The sequence below is a fragment of the Hyla sarda genome, chromosome 4 (genome assembly GCF_029499605.1).
Source record: "Hyla sarda isolate aHylSar1 chromosome 4, aHylSar1.hap1, whole genome shotgun sequence".
Lineage (NCBI taxonomy): Eukaryota > Metazoa > Chordata > Amphibia > Anura > Hylidae > Hyla > Hyla sarda.
In genome coordinates, this window is record NC_079192.1 from 18,469,665 (window position 1) to 18,489,339 (window position 19,675).

The 19,675-nt window shown below is 45.3% G+C and overlaps 1 protein-coding gene across 2 annotated transcripts in view; it reads left to right on the plus strand.

The window, feature by feature from the left end:
• The first annotated feature begins 11,878 nt into the window (after nucleotides 1-11,878).
• The window catches only part of LOC130367592 (uncharacterized), a 61,383-nt gene continuing 53,586 nt past the window's right edge, over nucleotides 11,879-19,675 (plus strand). For both annotated transcript variants that reach the window (XM_056570105.1, XM_056570106.1), the window contains exons 1-2: nucleotides 11,879-11,929; nucleotides 19,071-19,457. In XM_056570105.1, the coding sequence (XP_056426080.1) occupies nucleotides 11,893-11,929; nucleotides 19,071-19,457 (424 nt within the window). In that variant the 5' untranslated portion in view covers nucleotides 11,879-11,892. The remainder of the gene's footprint in view (nucleotides 11,930-19,070; nucleotides 19,458-19,675) is intronic.

Genomic DNA, 19,675 nt, shown 5'->3' on the forward strand with positions numbered 1-19,675 from the left:
CGATCCCCTCTCCTTATCCCAATACATTACTAAAACGGCACTCCCTACCCTTAATCCATTAGATATACAGGAATTGGAAATGCCCTTCACGCCTATGGAATTGGAAGCTGCCATATTCTCTCTACCGTCAGGAAAGAGTCCTGGGCCAGATAGCTATATGGCAAAATTTTACAAATTGCTGCATCCGTCTCTGTCCTCTACCATGCTGGCGGCTTTCAATGACAAATCCGTGAATTCCCCTCCCCCTCCCTCTTTTCTGCGGGCGTTTATCACAGTATTGCCCAAGGAAGGCAAAGACCCGACGCTATGTCCAAGCTACCGCCCGATATCACTCATCAATACTGACACTAAATTGTTCGCCAGACTGATAGCCAATCGATTGTCTGCGCACATGGGCTCCCTGGTCCACCCGGATCAGGTTGGTTTTATCAGGGGACGAGAGGCGAGGGACAACACCTTGAGGGCGTTTTCTGCGATCCACTACGCAAGGCGCTCCAATCTCCCCCTTTTCCTCTTGTCCCTTGACGCAGAGAAAGCGTTTGACCGGGTGGACTGGGACTTCATGTCTGCCACGTTGTCACAAATCGGTATTGGCGAACATATGTTATCTCGTATAATGGCCCTCTATTCTCACCCCCAGGCCCAAATTAGGATAAACGGTCGGCTGTCTCATCCCTTCGACATACACAACGGTACACGCCAAGGATGCCCCCTGTCCCCTCTCTTATATGTGCTGTGTATGGAACACCTCCTAATAGACTTTAGACAAAACCCTGATATTAATGGACTCAAATTGGCCCATGATCACTACAGTTGCTCGGCATATGCGGACGATCTGTTGATATACCTCTCATCCCCACAAATCTCCCTCCCTTCGCTTTTGGCTACCATAAAACTCTTCTCATACTTTAGCAATTACAAATTACAAACCTCACTCTTCCCGGGTCGCTGGTTCAACACCTGCGCTCAACCTACCCCTTTAAATGGCAACCATACTCTCTCACCTACTTGGGCATTCAAGTTCCATCTGACCTGTCGAACACATACAAACTCAACTTCACTCCACTTTTGAGCTCCCTGGGGAGGGACCTGACGAGATGGGAAAAGAAGTACTTTTCCTGGCTGGGCAGGGTGAATGTCATGAAAATGAACATCCTTCCCAGGCTTCTGTATCTGTTCTCATGTATACCTTGTTACGCCGAGCGCTCCGGGTCCCCGCTCCTCCCCGGAGCGCTCGCTTCACCCCCTTCGCTGCAGCGCTCCGGTCACGTCCTCTGACCCGGGGCGCTGCGATCCTGCTGCCAGCCGGGATGCGATTCGCGATGCGGGTAGCGCCCGCTCGCGATGCGCACCCCGGCTCCCCTACCTGACCCGCTCCCCGTCTGTTCTGTCCCGGCGCGCGCGGCCCCGCTCCCTAGGGCGCGCGCGCGCCGGGTCTCTGCGATTTAAAGGGCCACTGCGCCGCTGATTGGCGCAGTGGTTCCAATTAGGGTTATCACCTGTGCACTCCCTATATTACCTCACTTCCCTTGCACTCCCTTGCCGGATCTTGTTGCCTTAGTGCCAGTGAAAGCGTTCCTTGTGTGTCCCTTGCCAGTGTTTCCAGACCTTCTGCCGTTGCCCCTGACTACGATCCTTGCTGCCTGCCCCGACCTTCTGCTACGTCCGACCTTGCTTCTGCCTACTCCCTTGTACCGCGCCTATCTTCAGCAGCCAGAGAGGTGAGCCGTTGCTAGTGGATACGACCTGGTCACTACCGCCGCAGCAAGACCATCCCGCTTTGCGGCGGGCTCTGGTGAAAACCAGTAGTGGCTTAGAACCGGTCCACTAGCACGGTCCACGCCAATCCCTCTCTGGCACAGAGGGTCCACTACCTGCCAGCCGGCATCGTGACAGTAGATCCGGCCATGGATCCCGCTGAAGTTCCTCTGCCAGTTGTCGCTGACCTCACCACGGTGGTCGCCCAGCAGTCACAACAGATAGCGCAACAAGGCCAACAGCTGTCTCAACTGACCGTTATGCTACAACAGTTGCTACCACAGCTTCAGCAGTCATCTCCTCCGCCAGCTCCTGCACCTCCTCCGCAGCGAGTGGCCGCTCCTGGGATACGCTTATCCTTGCCAGATAAATTTGATGGGGACTCTAAGTTTTGCCGTGGCTTTCTCTCCCAATGTTCCCTGCATCTGGAGATGATGTCGGACCTGTTTCCCACTGAAAGGTCTAAGGTGGCTTTCGTAGTCAGTCTTCTGTCCGGAAAAGCCCTGTCATGGGCCACACCGCTCTGGGACCGCAATGACCCCGTCACTGCCTCTGTACACTCCTTCTTCTCGGAAATCCGAAGTGTCTTTGAGGAACCTGCCCGAGCCTCTTCTGCTGAGACTGCCCTGTTGAACCTGGTCCAGGGTAATTCTTCCGTTGGCGAGTATGCCGTACAATTCCGTACACTTGCTTCAGAATTGTCCTGGAATAATGAGGCCCTCTGCGCGACCTTCAAAAAAGGCCTATCCAGCAACATCAAAGATGTTCTGGCCGCACGAGAAATTCCTGCTAATCTACATGAACTTATTCACCTAGCCACTCGCATTGACATGCGTTTTTCTGAAAGGCGTCAGGAACTCCGCCAAGATATGGACTCTGTTCGCACAAGGCGTTTCGTCTCCTCGGCTCCTCTCTCCTCTGGTCCCCTGCAATCTGTTCCTGTGCCCCCCGCCGTGGAGGCTATGCAGGTCGACCGGTCTCGCCTGACACCCCAAGAGAGGACACGACGCCGTATGGAGAACCTCTGCCTGTACTGTGCTAGTACCGAACACTTCCTGAGGGATTGTCCTATCCGTCCTCCCCGCCTGGAAAGACGTACGCTGACTCCGCACAAAGGTGAGACAGTCCTTGACGTCTACTCTGCTTCTCCACGTCTTACTGTGCCTGTGCGGTTGTCTGCCTCTGCCTTCTCCTTCTCTACAGTGGCTTTCTTGGACTCTGGATCTGCAGGAAATTTTATTTTGGCCTCTCTCGTCAACAGGTTCAACATCCCAGTGACCGGTCTCGCCAGACCCCTCTACATCAATTGTGTAAATAATGAAAGATTGGACTGTACCATACGTTTCCGCACGGAGCCCCTTCTTATGAGCATCGGATCTCATCATGAGAGGATTGAACTTTTGGTCCTCCCCAATTGCACCTCGGAGATTCTCCTTGGACTTCCCTGGCTTCAACTTCATTCCCCAACCCTGGATTGGTCCACTGGGGAGATCAAGAGTTGGGGGTCCTCTTGTTCCAAGAACTGTCAAAAACCGGTTCCCAGTAACCCTTGCCGTAACTCTGTGGTTCCTCCAGTAACCGGTCTCCCTAAGGCCTATATGGACTTCGCGGATGTCTTCTGCAAAAAACAAGCTGAGACTCTACCTCCTCACAGGCCTTATGATTGCCCTATCGACCTCCTCCCGGGTACTACTCCACCCCGGGGCAGAATTTATCCTCTCTCTGCCCCAGAGACTCTTGCCATGTCCGAATACGTCCAGGAGAATCTAAAAAAGGGCTTTATCCGTAAATCCTCCTCTCCTGCCGGAGCCGGATTTTTCTTTGTGTCCAAAAAAGATGGCTCCCTACGTCCTTGCATTGACTACCGCGGTCTTAATAAAATCACGGTTAAGAACCGCTACCCCTTACCCCTCATCTCTGAACTCTTTGATCGCCTCCAAGGTGCCCACATCTTCACTAAATTGGACTTAAGAGGCGCCTATAACCTCATCCGCATCAGAGAGGGGGACGAGTGGAAAACGGCATTTAACACCAGAGATGGACACTTTGAGTATCTGGTCATGCCCTTTGGACTGTGTAATGCCCCTGCCGTCTTCCAAGACTTTGTCAATGAAATTTTTCGTGATCTATTATACTCCTGTGTTGTGGTATATCTGGACGATATCCTAATTTTTTCTGCCAATCTAGAAGAACACCGCCAGCATGTCCGTATGGTTCTTCAGAGACTTCGTGACAACCAACTCTATGCCAAAATTGAGAAATGTCTGTTTGAATGCCAATCTCTTCCTTTTCTAGGATATTTGGTCTCTGGCCAGGGACTACAGATGGATCCAGACAAACTCTCTGCCGTCTTAAATTGGCCACGCCCCTCCGGACTCCGTGCTATCCAACGCTTTTTGGGGTTCGCCAATTATTACAGGCAATTTATTCCACATTTTTCTACCATTGTGGCTCCTATCGTGGCTTTAACCAAGAAAAATGCTGATCCCAAGTCCTGGCCTCCTCAAGCAGAAGACTCCTTTAAACGACTCAAGTCTGCCTTTTCTTCGGCTCCCGTGCTCTCCAGACCTGACCCTTCCAAACCCTTCCTATTGGAGGTTGATGCCTCCTCAGTAGGAGCTGGAGCTGTCCTTCTACAAAAAAATCCTTCCGGGCATGCTGTCACTTGTGGTTTTTTCTCTAGGACCTTCTCTCCAGCGGAGAGGAACTACTCCATCGGGGATCGAGAGCTTCTAGCCATTAAATTAGCACTTGAGGAATGGAGGCATCTGCTGGAGGGATCAAGATTTCCTGTTATTATCTACACCGACCACAAGAACCTCTCCTACCTCCAGTCGGCCCAACGGCTGAATCCTCGCCAGGCCCGGTGGTCTCTGTTCTTTGCCCGATTTAATTTTGAGATTCACTTTCGTCCTGCCGATAAGAACATTAGGGCCGATGCTCTCTCTCGTTCCTCGGATGCCTCAGAAGTTGATCTCCCTCCGCAACACATCATTCCACCTGACTGCCTGATCTCCACTTCTCCTGCCTCCATCAGGCAGACTCCTCCAGGAAAGACCTTTGTTTCTCCACGCCAACGCCTCGGAATCCTCAAATGGGGTCACTCCTCCCATCTCGCAGGTCATGCCGGCATCAAGAAATCTGTGCAACTCATCTCCCGCTTCTATTGGTGGCCGACTCTGGAGACGGATGTTGGGGACTTTGTGCGAGCCTGCACTATCTGTGCCCGGGATAAGACTCCTCGCCAGAAGCCCGCTGGTTTTCTTCATCCTCTGCCTGTCCCCGAACAGCCTTGGTCCCTGATTGGTATGGATTTTATTACTGATTTACCCCCTTCCCGTGGCAACACCGTTATTTGGGTGGTCGTTGATCGATTCTCCAAAATGGCACATTTCATCCCTCTTCCTGGTCTTCCTTCTGCGCCTCAGTTGGCTAAACAATTTTTTCTACACATTTTTCGTCTTCACGGGTTGCCTACGCAGATTGTCTCGGATAGAGGGGTCCAATTCGTGTCTAAATTCTGGAGGGCTCTCTGTAAACAACTCCAGATTAAATTAAATTTTTCCTCTGCATATCATCCCCAGTCCAATGGACAAGTAGAAAGAATTAACCAGATCCTGGGTGATTATTTGCGACATTTTGTTTCCTCCCGCCAGGATGACTGGGCAGATCTCCTTCCATGGGCCGAATTTTCGTATAACTTCAGGGTCTCTGAATCTTCCTCCAAATCCCCATTTTTCGTGGTGTACGGCCGTCACCCTCTTCCCCCCCTCCCTACCCCCTTGCCCTCTGGTCTGCCCGCTGTGGATGAAATTTCTCGTGACCTTTCCATTATATGGAGAGAGACCCAAAATTCTCTCTTACAGGCTTCTTCACGCATGAAGAGGTTCGCAGATAAGAAAAGAAGAGCTCCTCCCGTTTTTTCCCCTGGAGACAAGGTATGGCTCTCCGCTAAATATGTCCGCTTCCGTGTCCCTAGCTACAAGTTGGGACCACGCTATCTTGGTCCTTTCAAAATTTTGTGTCAAATTAATCCTGTCTCTTATAAACTTCTTCTTCCTCCTTCTCTTCGTATCCCTAATGCCTTTCACGTCTCTCTTCTCAAACCACTCATCCTCAACCGTTTTTCTCCCAAATCTGTTCCTCCCACTCCTGTTTCCGGCTCCTCGGACGTCTTCTCGGTCAAGGAAATTTTGGCTGCCAAAAAGGTCAGAGGAAAGAATTTTTTTTTAGTGGACTGGGAGGGTTGTGGTCCTGAAGAGAGATCCTGGGAACCTGAGGACAACATCCTTGACAAAAGTCTGCTCCTCAGGTTCTCAGGCTCCAAGAAGAGGGGGAGACCCAAGGGGGGGGGTACTGTTACGCCGAGCGCTCCGGGTCCCCGCTCCTCCCCGGAGCGCTCGCTTCACCCCCTTCGCTGCAGCGCTCCGGTCACGTCCTCTGACCCGGGGCGCTGCGATCCTGCTGCCAGCCGGGATGCGATTCGCGATGCGGGTAGCGCCCGCTCGCGATGCGCACCCCGGCTCCCCTACCTGACCCGCTCCCCGTCTGTTCTGTCCCGGCGCGCGCGGCCCCGCTCCCTAGGGCGCGCGCGCGCCGGGTCTCTGCGATTTAAAGGGCCACTGCGCCGCTGATTGGCGCAGTGGTTCCAATTAGGGTTATCACCTGTGCACTCCCTATATTACCTCACTTCCCTTGCACTCCCTTGCCGGATCTTGTTGCCTTAGTGCCAGTGAAAGCGTTCCTTGTGTGTCCCTTGCCAGTGTTTCCAGACCTTCTGCCGTTGCCCCTGACTACGATCCTTGCTGCCTGCCCCGACCTTCTGCTACGTCCGACCTTGCTTCTGCCTACTCCCTTGTACCGCGCCTATCTTCAGCAGCCAGAGAGGTGAGCCGTTGCTAGTGGATACGACCTGGTCACTACCGCCGCAGCAAGACCATCCCGCTTTGCGGCGGGCTCTGGTGAAAACCAGTAGTGGCTTAGAACCGGTCCACTAGCACGGTCCACGCCAATCCCTCTCTGGCACAGAGGGTCCACTACCTGCCAGCCGGCATCGTGACATACCTATTCATCTCCCTTGAACCTTCTTCAGGGAAATCTCATTGTTACAATCTTCTTTTGTCTGGGCCAACAAACACCCAGATTAGCCAGACAGGCACTGATCCGTAGAAAATGTGCTGGGGGCCTGGCTCATCCAGATTACTCGTCCTACTGTCTCTCTTTCATTTTGACCAGAGTACTGGACTGTTGTCATCATGGGAGGGACAAACTATGGGTGAGAATGGAGAGCTCGCTCATTGCCTGCAACCTGAAGGCATTTCTATGGCAACCGAAACTGGGGCAGCCTCAATCGCCCGTCGCCTCCCTCCCCCCAGTACTCCGATCAATAACCCGGTCCAGGAAATTAAACCTAGCCAAACTTGGCCTTTTCTCATTTGAGGGCCCCCTGACCCCCCTATTCCAAGGAATCACGTTTTACGATATCATGTCCAACTCCAACCTTAAACATCTCACGGACTTGCTCCCGGACACGACTCCCACGACCCCCCATGTATTTCAATACTCTCAGCTGACACATTACTACCATCACATGAAGGACAAATTACACCTGCACCGCCCCCTTACCAAATTTGAAATGCTATGTGTGTCACCCAGACCTGTGGAACATGCGGTCAGCCTGCTCTACTCATACTTGCTAGAGGCCTCATCTACCTCGCCTCTCCCATATAAACTGGGTTGGGAGAGGGAGCTGGGTCATGTTATTCCGGAGGGAGAGTGGAGTAGAGCCATTGTCAACTGCCACAAAATGTCAATATCTTGTAAGGCGCAAGAGACTAATTTTAAAATTCTCACCCGTTGGTACAGGGTCCCCACCCTTCTGGCCTCCTTTTACCCGGGAACTCCGGATGTGTGCTGGCGCTGTGCCTCGGGAAAAGGTGACATGATACACATCTGGTTAACGTGTCCCTCGCTCACTGGTTTTTGGACGGAAGTGGCCGACACCATAGCCCTTATCACCTCGACTCGTCTAACCCTTACCCCAGAAATTGTGCTGTTGTTGATACTTCCCTCCGACACCCCGAAATGCTCCTCCAAATTAATTGCCTTTTTACCGTTGGCCGCTAGGACAGTCATACCAAGGCTGTGGAAATCCACAACGGCCCCCACGATTTCGCACTGGCTCCAGGAAGTCTCCCACATTCATAGAATGGAAGAGCTCACTGCAGACTCACATAACCAATTATCGAAATATATGGCCACTTGGCATCCGTGGTCAGAGTTTTTGTCCTCTCAGGAGTTCTCCACACTTCACCTATCAGGATGAATCACCTCCATGGTTGCACTTACCTCTTCGTCCTTATCTATTAGGCTCACGCATAGCTTTACATGTTTACTTGTAAGTCCCTGCATACTACCCCTGCCGTGGACCGTCTGATTGTCGTGGGGGGCCGGGACCAGCTCAGCTCGCGAGGTAAGCCCTTCTCTCTCCTCTAGGCATGATCCATTTTCTTCCCCACCCTCACTTTCACTCCTGCTTTCCTACTTTGCCTTTTCTCCTTGCGGTCACTCTTTCCGCCTGTCTACTTCACTTGCACTCCTTCCTCAACATTATTCTGCCTAGCCGATTAGAAAGTATTTTCTTGAACGTAGTCCTAGGGAATGTATATGTGGATTAGCGTAGCCTTACTCGTGCCCCCTTCTCTGCTCACCACTGCGCCCCCGCAAGGCTGACTTTCTTGTGATCTACGATACTTTGTCTTCAGCCCGAATGGCAGGATTTTGAGGGGCTCTCATGTGTGATGTAGCAAGTTGTTAGCGTGATTACGTTCTACCGCCCCAGCCAGGGTTTTTCCAGGCCTAACACACCATTCCCATATTACTGTTACAAGTTGTGGAAGGAGAAGTATATTTTCTTACGGTTATATTTCTTTGTATGTCAAAATTGTAATAAAATTTCTATTATGAAAAAAAAAATTAATAAAAAGCGATCAAAAAGGCCAATCAAAACAAAAATGGTACCAATAAAAACTTCAGATCACAACGCAAAAAATTAGCCCTCATACCGCCCCATATGCGGCACAATAAAAAAGTTATAGGGGACAGAAGAGGACAATTTTAAACGTATTAATTTTCCTGCATGTAGTTATGATTTTTTCCAGAAGTACGACAAAATCCAACCTATATAAGTAGGAGATCATTTTAACAGTATGGACCTACAGAATAAAGAGAAGGTGTCATTTTTACTGAAAAATGTCCTGTATACAAAATTGCTTTTTTTCTTCAATTTTGTCGCACAATTTTTATTTTTTTTGTTTCGCCGTAGATTTTTGGGTAAAATGTCATTACAAAGTAGAATTGGTGGTGCAAAAAATAAGCCATCATATGGATTTTTGGGTGCAATATTTATTTCTCTATATCATACAGGAGCAGTGTAAAAACCTGGGGAATTTTGTCAGATGCCGGAGCCTACTGGTTGTGGGAAGGGGTGGGGGTGAGTTGGGCAATCCTGGCAGCCATGTTCTGTACATGTCAAGCCAACCATAGATAAGAGTAGATAAGGGTGCACTCAGATTCTGTCACCTCATGGTGCTTAAACAACTGGAGCTGGGTCTGTCCTAGAAAATATTCACTTTGCCTTTAGTGCTAAAATGTTTGCGTCAGATGGGTTGTAGTAATAATCATTAGGAATACACCTGACCCAGTAATCTAGTCGTCATTATGGAGAACACTTCTTACAATGGAGAAGGCTTAGGTGTAGACTCTTGGGTGCTAGATGGTGTCGACCAGCCACTTAGAGAAATCAGCCTGATCGAGGCTCTGGCTCAAAGTGGGACCCACTATGTCACTATTAGAATTGGCTTAGGGATAAACCTATGGCGTAGTCTGGAGGATTGAAATTTTCACCTTTAAAGTAGCACTCTGCATCTAGACATCTTATCCCCTATCCAAAGGATAGAGGATAAGATGTCTGGTCGAAGGTGGTCCAACCGCTGGGACACCCTGAGATCTGCGGCCCTGCTGCTTGTCTGCGGGCAGCAGTGGTTGACACGGCCCCTCAATTAATGTCTATGGAGGAGTGCCTGATGGCTGTCGCCACTCGTAATTCGGCACGGATAATCCGTGCATGTGGATTACGGGATGCCGGGACGCGATCAGACATCTTATCCCCTATACTTTGGATAGGTGATAAGATGTCTAGGGATGGAGTACCCCTTCAAGAATGACAAAAGGGATGAAAAGAAAAACAATGGCAGAAAAAGCCTAATAGTGACAAACACACAATATATGCAGCGCACATTATACTTGCTGGTTGCTGGTAGCACTAGGAGGGCTAATACTTACAGGGTGCTATTACCTACAGGAGGGCTAATACTTACAGGGTGCTATTACCTACAGGAGGGCTAATACTTACAGGGTGCTATTACCTACAGGAGGGCTATTACTTACAGGGTGCTATTACCTACAGGAGGGCTAATACTTACAGGGTGCTATTACCTACAGGAGGGCTATTACTTACAGGGGTATTACCTACAGGAGGGCTAATACTTACAGGGTGCTATTACCTACAGGAGGGCTATTACTTACAGGGGGTATTACCTACAGGAAGCCTAATACTTACAGGGTGATATTACCTACAGGAGGGCTAATACTTACAGGGTGCTATTACCTACAGGAGGGCTAATACTTACAGGGTGCTATTACCTACAGGAGGGCTAATACTTACAGGGTGCTATTACCTACAGGAGGGCTAATACTTACAGGGTGTATTACCTACAGGAAGCCTAATACTTACAGGGTGATATTACCTACAGGAGGGCTAATACTTACAGGGTGCTATTACCTACAGGAAGCCTAATACTTACAGGGTGATATTACCTACAGGAGGGCTAATACTTACAGGGTGCTATTACCTACAGGAGGGCTAATACTTACAGGGTGCTGTTACCTACAGGAGGGCTAATACTTACAGGGTGCTATTACCTACAGGAGGGCTAATACTTACAGGGTGCTATTACCTACAGGAGGGCTAATACTTACAGGGTGCTATTACCTACAGGAGGGCTTATACTTACAGGGTGCTATTACCTACAGGAGGGCTAATACTTACAGTAACAGTATGATGGTAATATGTATGGTGATAATATTCCTCCCTGTATACTGGTATTATTGGTAATATTGGTCATTATAAAGGATTTGGTCAGTAACAATATGATGGTAATATGTATAGTGATAATATTCCTCCGTATACACTGGTATTATTGGTAATATTGATCATAGTATACAGGATTCAGTCAGTAACAGTATGATGGTAATATGTATAGTGATAATATTCCTCCTTATACACTGGTTTTATTGGTAATATTGATCTCAGTGTACAGGATTCGGTCAGTAACAGTAAGATAGTAAAATGTATAGTGATAGCTCTCCTTGTATACTGCTATTGTTGGTAATATTGGTCTCACTATACAGGATTTGGTCAGTAACAGTATGATGGTAATATGTATGGTGATAATCCATATCACACGACAGAGCCAATATAAAATGCACTTCTTCTGGCTCATTTTAGTTATTGGTTGGGGTCTGAACACTCACTGACCCTGACCGATAAACACATTGGATAACTCTCTATGACATATCAAAAGTTTGTTATACTTTGGTACACTTTAAAGGGGTACTCCCACCCTAAACATCTTATCCCCTATCCAAAGAATATTACGCCGGAACCGCTGGGGGCTCTAAGTCGCGAGTCCGGGACGGAAGTCTGTGACGTCAGGACTCCGCCCCCATGTGACTTTACTTCCGTCCCAGACTCGCGACTCAGAGCCTCCAGCGGTTCCGGCGTAATAAGAGGTGGGCGCCGCGTGCAATATTGCAGGGGTCCCCAGCGGCGGGACCCCCGCGATCAGACATCTTATCCCCTATCCTTTGGATAGGGGATAAGATGTCTAGGGTGGGAATACCCCTTTAAGTGTCAGTACAGTAACCTCCTAAGCCAGATATGTGACTTCCCCTTTTAGTCTCTTCCTCTTGCATCATGTAAGTAAAAAAATAGAAATTCTAACACACAAAGAAGAAGCTTCCTGCAGATTCTGATCAGTCTCATATATCGGCAATCGTCCTCCAGCATCTACAATGAGACTTTCCATCCTGATCTTCTTTCTCTTCCATGGTAAGATGAGCAGCGGGGAATATCCTATTATATACATCAGGGGGATAGTGACCTGGACTTTATATGGGGTTGTAAGAGATGACGTCTGTCTATAGTCTTTATATGGAGTTATAAGAGATGACGTCTGTCTATAGTCTTTATATGGGGTTATAAGAGATAATGTCTGTCTATAGTCTTTATATGGGGTTATAAGAGATGACGTCTGTCTATGGTCTTTATATGGGGTTATAAAAGATGACGTCTGTCTATAGACTTTATATGGGGTTATAAAAGATGACGTCTGTCTATAGACTTAATATGGAGTTATAAGAGATGACGTCTGTCTATAGTCTTTATATGGGTTATAAGAGATGACGTCTGTCTATAGTCTTTATATGGGGTTATAAGAGATGACGTCTGTCTATAGATTTTATATGGGGTTATAAGAGATGACGTCTGTCTATAGACTTTATATGGGGTTATAAGAGATGACGTCTGTCTATAGATTTTATATGGGGTTATAAGAGATGATGTCTGTCTATAGTCTTTATATGGGGTTATAAGAGATGACGTCTGTCTATAGTCTTTATATGGGATTATAAGAGATGACGTCTGTCTATAGTCTTTATATGGGGTTATAAGAGATGACGTCTGTCTATAGTCTTTATATGGGGTTATAAGAGATGACGTCTGCCTATAGTCTTTATATGGGTTATAAGAGATGACGTCTGTCTATAGACTTTATATGGGTTGTAAGGGATGACGTCTGTCTATAGTCTTTATATGGGGTTATAAGAGATGACGTCTGTCTATAGTCTTTATATGGGTTATAAGAGATGACGTCTGTCTATAGTCTTTATATGGGGTTATAAGAGATGACGTCTGTCTATAGTCTTTATATGGGGTTATAAGAGATGACGTCTGTCTATAGTCTTTATATGGGGTTATAAAGATGACGTCTGTCTATAGTCTTTATATGGGGTTATAAGAGATGACGTCTGCCTATAGTCTTTATATGGGGTTATAAGAGATGATGTCTGTCTATAGTCTTTATATGGGGTTATAAGAGATGACATCTGTCTATAGTCTTTATATGGGGTTATAAGAGATGACGTCTGTCTATAGTCTTTATATGGGGTTATAAGAGATGACGTCTGTCTATAGTCTTTATATGGGGTTATAAGAGATGACGTCTGTCTATAGTCTTTATATGGGATTATAAGAGATGACGTCTGTCTATAGTCTTTATATGGGTTATAAGAGATGACGTCTGTCTATAGTCTTTATATGGGGTTGTAAGAGATGACGTCTGTCTATAGTCTTTATATGGGGTATAAGAGATGACGTCTGTCTATAGTCTTTATATGGGGTTATAAGAGATGACGTCTGTCTATAGTCTTTATATGGGGTTATAAGAGATGACGTCTGTCTATAGTCTTTATATGGGGTTATAAAGATGACGTCTGTCTATGGTCTTTATATGGGGTTATAAGAGATGACGTCTGTCTATAGTCTTTATATGGGGTTATAAGTGATGACGTCTGTCTATAGTCTTTATATGGGTTATAAGTGATGACGTCTGTCTATAGTCTTTATATGGGGTTATAAGAGATGACGTCTGTCTATAGTCTTTATATGGGGTTATAAGAGATGACATCTGTCTATAGTCTTTATATGGGGGTATAAGAGATGACGTCTGTCTATAGTCTTTATATGGGGTTATAAGAGATGACGTCTGTCTATAGTCTTTATATGGGGTTATAAGAGATGACGTCTGTCTATAGTCTTTATATGGGGTTGTAAGAGATGACGTCTGTCTATAGTCTTTATATGGGGTATAAGAGATGACGTCTGTCTATAGTCTTTATATGGGGTTATAAGAGATGACGTCTGTCTATAGTCTTTATATGGGGTTATAAGAGATGACGTCTGTCTATAGTCTTTATATGGGGTTATAAAGATGACGTCTGTCTATGGTCTTTATATGGGGTTATAAGAGATGACGTCTGTCTATAGTCTTTATATGGGTTATAAGAGATGACGTCTGTCTATAGTCTTTATATGGGTTATAAGTGATGACGTCTGTCTATAGTCTTTATATGGGTTATAAGAGATGACGTCTGTCTATAGTCTTTATATGAGGTATAAGAGATGACGTCTGTCTATAGTCTTTATATGGGTTATAAGAGATGACGTCTGTCTATAGTCTTTATATGGGCTATAAGAGATGACGTCTGTCTATAGACTTTATATGGGGTTATAAGAGATGACGTCTGTCTATAGTCTTTATATGGGGTTATAAGAGATGACGTCTGTCTATAGTCTTTATATGGGGTTATAAAAGATGACGTCTGTCTATAGACTTTATATGGGGTTATAAGAGATGACGTCTGTCTATAGTCTTTATATGGGGTTATAAGAGATGACGTCTGTCTATAGTCTTTATATGGGGTTATAAGAGATGACGTCTGTCTATAGACTTTTCTCCATTCCAGAAGAATCTTTGTCCCCTAGATGATGACTTTATCTCCTATACGTCCACTGCCGGGATCCTGTAGACGTTGTGTTAGATACATTAGAATCCCTTGTAATGAGATTTGTATTGTTCGTTGTTCATATATTATTTCATGATGATGACAAGAAAGAGAACCTGAATAACAGAGGAAACTGATGGCAAATCTGGTGTAGATATGGTGTGTATATATATATATATATATATATATATATATATATATATATATATATGTACAATAGATAGTGATGGTGAAGAGTTTACAGTGAGAAGAATTGTGATAGAATTATTATTATTATTGTTCATATTATTATCTATAATATCCAGTAATTTAGAGAATCTGATAATCCATCACAATATATTTCCTACTTGTCTCACTTTATTACGATGAGGATTATGTTACTATTATTATATTATTGGTTGTGTGTTGTAGAAGATTATAGACACCACAGTATAAAGATGTGAGACTATTATCATTTCCTTCATGTGACTATTTTACCCTTTAATACAGTGATCCCTCAGTTTACAATGGTTTCAACATACAATAGTTTCACCATACAATGGTCTTTCCTGGTCTTTTCTGGACCATTGTAACTTGAAACCAGACTCAACATACAATGTACGGACAGTCCATATACGTGAAACATGTCAATGGCTGAAAGAACCGACCAATCAGAATGGCCATTAACTGGTAAAACTCCTGTATTACTGAAGTGTATGCACTGAATTTCTGTTTGGTAGCGCCCCCTACAGTACAGGGAGGTATTACATGATCTGTACTCTTTACCTGTATTACTGAAGTGTATGCACTGACTGATGTCTGGTAGCGCCCCCTACAGTACAGGGAGGTATTATATGTTCTGTACTCTTTACCTGTATTACTGAAGTGTATGCACTGACTGGTGTCTGGTAGTGCCCCCTACAGTACAGGGAGGTATTACATGTTCTGTACTCTTTACCTGTATTACTGAAGTGTATGCACTGACTGATGTCTGGTAGCGCCCCCTACAGTACAGGGAGGTATTACATGTTCTGTACTCTTTACCTGTATTACTGAAGTGTATGCACGGACTGGTGTCTGGTAGCGCCCCCTACAGTACAGGGTGGTATTACATGTTCTGTACACTTTACCTGTATTACTGAAGTGTATGCACTGACTTGTGTCTGGTAGCGCCCCCTACAGTACAGGGAGGTATTACATGTTCTGTACTCTTTACCTGTGCCAGGGTTAGCTGCTCCTTTGGACACCACTACTTTAGGACATTTTTTTAGGACATTGGGGGAGATTTCTCAAAACCTGTCTAGAGGAAAAGGTACTGAATTGCCCATAGCAACCAATCAGATCTGAAAAGGCTTCTGAAAAATGAAAGAAGCAATCTGATTGGTTGCTATGGGCAACTCAGCAATGTTTCCTTTAGACAAGTTTTGATTAATCTCCCCATTGTGTACTGTACATTACCCTAGAAGAAGCTCCGATCCTCTACATAGAAAGTGATTACAGCTCCCAGCAGATCTTTATTACTTTTATATATAAGGATTTGCTTTATCTATATTAGTTATCTACTTATTTTTCTTTAATCCTCACTTTTTCCTATTTTTGGATGACATTTTGGTGGCTTCAGAACCAATTACCAGGTTTCTATAGAGATATGCTCTCAACATACAATGGATTCAACATACAATGGTCGTCCTGGAATCGATTAATATTGTAACTTGAGGGACCACTGTACTTTTTTGTTTCAAAGATCAATATTATATGTTGACTAATGTCATATTGTCCTTATAAAGATTAAAATGTATTCCCCCCCCCCCCCCACGTAGATATAGAGTTACATGTTACATATATTTCTGGCCGCCGGCATTCACCGGTCATAATCTGCCTCACTTCCACAGTCACCGGATTCCTTCATGTCGCTCATTGTGATAATCACTTCCTCTGATGGCGCCCCCTTGTGATGTCTTTCCTCCTGCTCTACTGTCTCCACTGGCCACACTTTCAACTCAATACATGTGTAGAGGGAACAGTGGAATCACTCTTTTCTGTCCTCAATTAAAGGGGTACTCCACTGAAAAACATTTTTTTTTAAATCAACTGGTGCCAGAAAGTTAAACAGATTTGTAAATTACTTCTATTAAAAAATATCAATCCTTCCAGTACTTATCAGCTGCTGTTATGATGCACAGGAAGTTCTTTTCTTTTTGAATTTCCTTTTGCCTGACCACAGTGCTCTCTGCTGACATCTCTGTCCATTTTTGGAACTGTCCGGAGCAGGATAGGTTTTATATGTGGATTTGCTTCTACTCTAGACAGTTCCTAAAATGTACAGAGGTGTCAGCAGAGAGCACTGTGATCAGGAAGAAAGGAAATTTAAAAAAAAAAGAACTTCCTGTGGAGCATTTAGCAGCTGATAAGTACTGGAAGGATTAATATTTTAACAGAAATTTTTAACTTTCTGGCACCAGTTGATTTAAAAAATATATATATCTTTTCCGGTGGAGTACTCCTTTAATGCCCTGGTGCCCTGTTTAAAAGACCTGAGCTGAGTTTGCCCCATCTCCGCCCGGAGAGTCCTGTTCTTTGGCTGTCAGGGGTCCGGTGTGATGCAGCTTATTCAGACTGGACTTTCTGGTCAATTTGAACTTTCTTTCTGCAACAAGAGCAAATACGTCTATACTAAACTGTGAATAGTGGCCATGATAATAATATCTTCAGAGTATCTGCAGGGGGTGGAGATCCAGAGTCAGACTCCTCCCCCTCTTTGTGACCACTGATGTGAAGTTTGTTGACATCATCGTACACACAGGACCGATCAGTCATCAATAAGATATTATAGGTCACTTGTAAGAAGAGACCCTAAAAATAAGTCATTGTCTCCAAGGTCACCTCCATATGGTGTTGTCTACTGGGCTCAGGTCCTGCAGGAACTCATGGGAACTGAGTTCTTTCCACAGAAGGAACACCATTCCCATTAGCAGGAGTCCTGCAGGACCATCCCTTGACTAGAAAAACTTGAGTTCTCACACTTTTTCCCCCCAGGACTTTACCCCTGGTTGTCTTGATCCCTGGAGGCTTGTTGTAAAAGGAATCCAGGGGTCAAGTCCTGGGGAAAAAAAGTGTGGGAACTCACCCAAGATTTCCACTTAAAGGGGTTCTCCCTTGTTTATACTGTTTTTTGTTATTATGTTTGTGTGTTATGTGTGTATAAGTATGTGTTTTTTTTATGTGTGTTGTAATTATGTATATATGTATTTTCTTACCTTTTGTGAAGATCCGGAAGCTGGCCCCTTTTTCTTCCAGCGGCTCGCTGTGTAACCTCAGCCTCCGCCATGTTGTGTTCGGTAAGTGGGATGTCGGGGGATGTGTTCTTGCCTCTGTCCTTCCTATCTTCTGACGTCCAAGGCAAATCTTTTCTTCCTGTTTCTCCCGTGGCTCAGCGACGAATCTGTGGCCTCTTCCGGCGCATGCGCAGTTTTTTTTTTTTTTTTTTAACCAATAAAGGTTTTTATTTATCTAATTGACAAACTGTCTGCACATGCGCGAGTACGCAAGTGCTATGCTAACAGCGTAGCATACGTTAGGTCTATGCTAATAGCGTAGTTTCGCGCAAGCGCAGACAGTTTGTCAATTAGACAAAAAATACTTTATTGGTAAAAAAAAAAACAACTACCTGCGCATGCGCCGGAAGAGGCCGCAGATTCATCGCTGAGCCACGGAAGAAACAGGAAGAAAACATTCGCCTCGGACGTCAGAAGATAGTAAGGACAGAAGCAAGAACACACACCCCGACATCACACTTACCGAACACAACATGGCGGAGGCCGAGGTTACACAGCGAGCCACTGGAAGAAAAAGGGGCCAGCTTCCGGATCTTCACAAAAGGTAAGAAAACACATATATACATAATCACAACACACATAAAAAAACACATACTTATACACACATAACACACAAACATAATAACAAAAAACAGTATAAACAAGGGAGAACCCCTTTAAAGGGGTACTAGACATCTTATACCCTATCCAAAGGACCCCCTGCGTTCTCCGTGCAGCACTGGGTGTTTGTTTAGAGTTTTGGGTGCAGCGCCGGAGGCTCGTGATGTCACTGTCACGGCCCCTCAATACAAGTCTATGGGAGGGGGCGTGACGGCCGTCACGCCCCCTCCCATAGACTTGCATTGAGGGGGCATTACTGTGATGTCGCGAGCCTCTTCCCCGTATCACCAGTCATCCGGCATCTGGCACCAGATGTCTGGGGTGCCGCAGCTGAGATCGCGGGGATCCCCAGCAGCGGGACCCCCGTGACCTGACATCTTATCCCCTATGCTTTGGATAGAGGATAATATATCTAGGGGCAGATATCCCATGAGTTCCTGCAGGACTTGAACCCTGAAGGGATCCTTTCTTATGTCCAACCCTAGGACCATCAGAGGAACCTCTGTACTTTTTTGGGGGACAGTTCATCCTCGGCTGTACACATTGTAGGGTTTTTGGGTTTCACATCAATATAATACAATATAATGTAACTGAGAAGATCTCTATTATACTTCATGACTTGTCACAGAGTCAAAAATCATTGTTATTCTTCTTAAATTATTTATTTACAGTTTAGTTTTCTTTTCTCTCATTTCTCTATGTGATTTATTATAGGAACCTGTTGGACATCAGATTATTTCTGTCTTCACCAACCAAGAACCGTCCATGTGAAGGAAGGAGATTCAGTCACCATCCCGTGTACATACACCTATCCTGAGTACAACAGAGGGAATTCACGGATTATTATACATTGGGGAGAGAGTGATGGACCTTACTGCTCTAAAATCAGAAAATACATCACAGATAATTCTGGGAATGTTGTAGATGAGTATAAAGAGCGGATCTCTAGAGTAACCCATCCTGATCACCAGACAGAGTCTCTCATAATCCGAGGACTGAAATATACAGATGGAGACACGTTCTGCTGTAGAGCGACTATACATACAACTAGAGATGATTCATACCAATGGTCTGACTATGGGACATTTCTCACTTTTGAAGGTAAAGATATATACTGTACAGTGCTAAATGAAGAGAATGTAAAATGAAAAGTTAAGACAAAAGCTGAGAGTTTATGGATTTTTTTTATGATCAATAAGATATTTTTGGGTGAATAAAAAGAATTAAAAAAAAAAAAAAAAAAAAAAATATATATATATATATATATATATATATATATATATATATATATATAGTCCCAAATTAATGCAGCACTACTT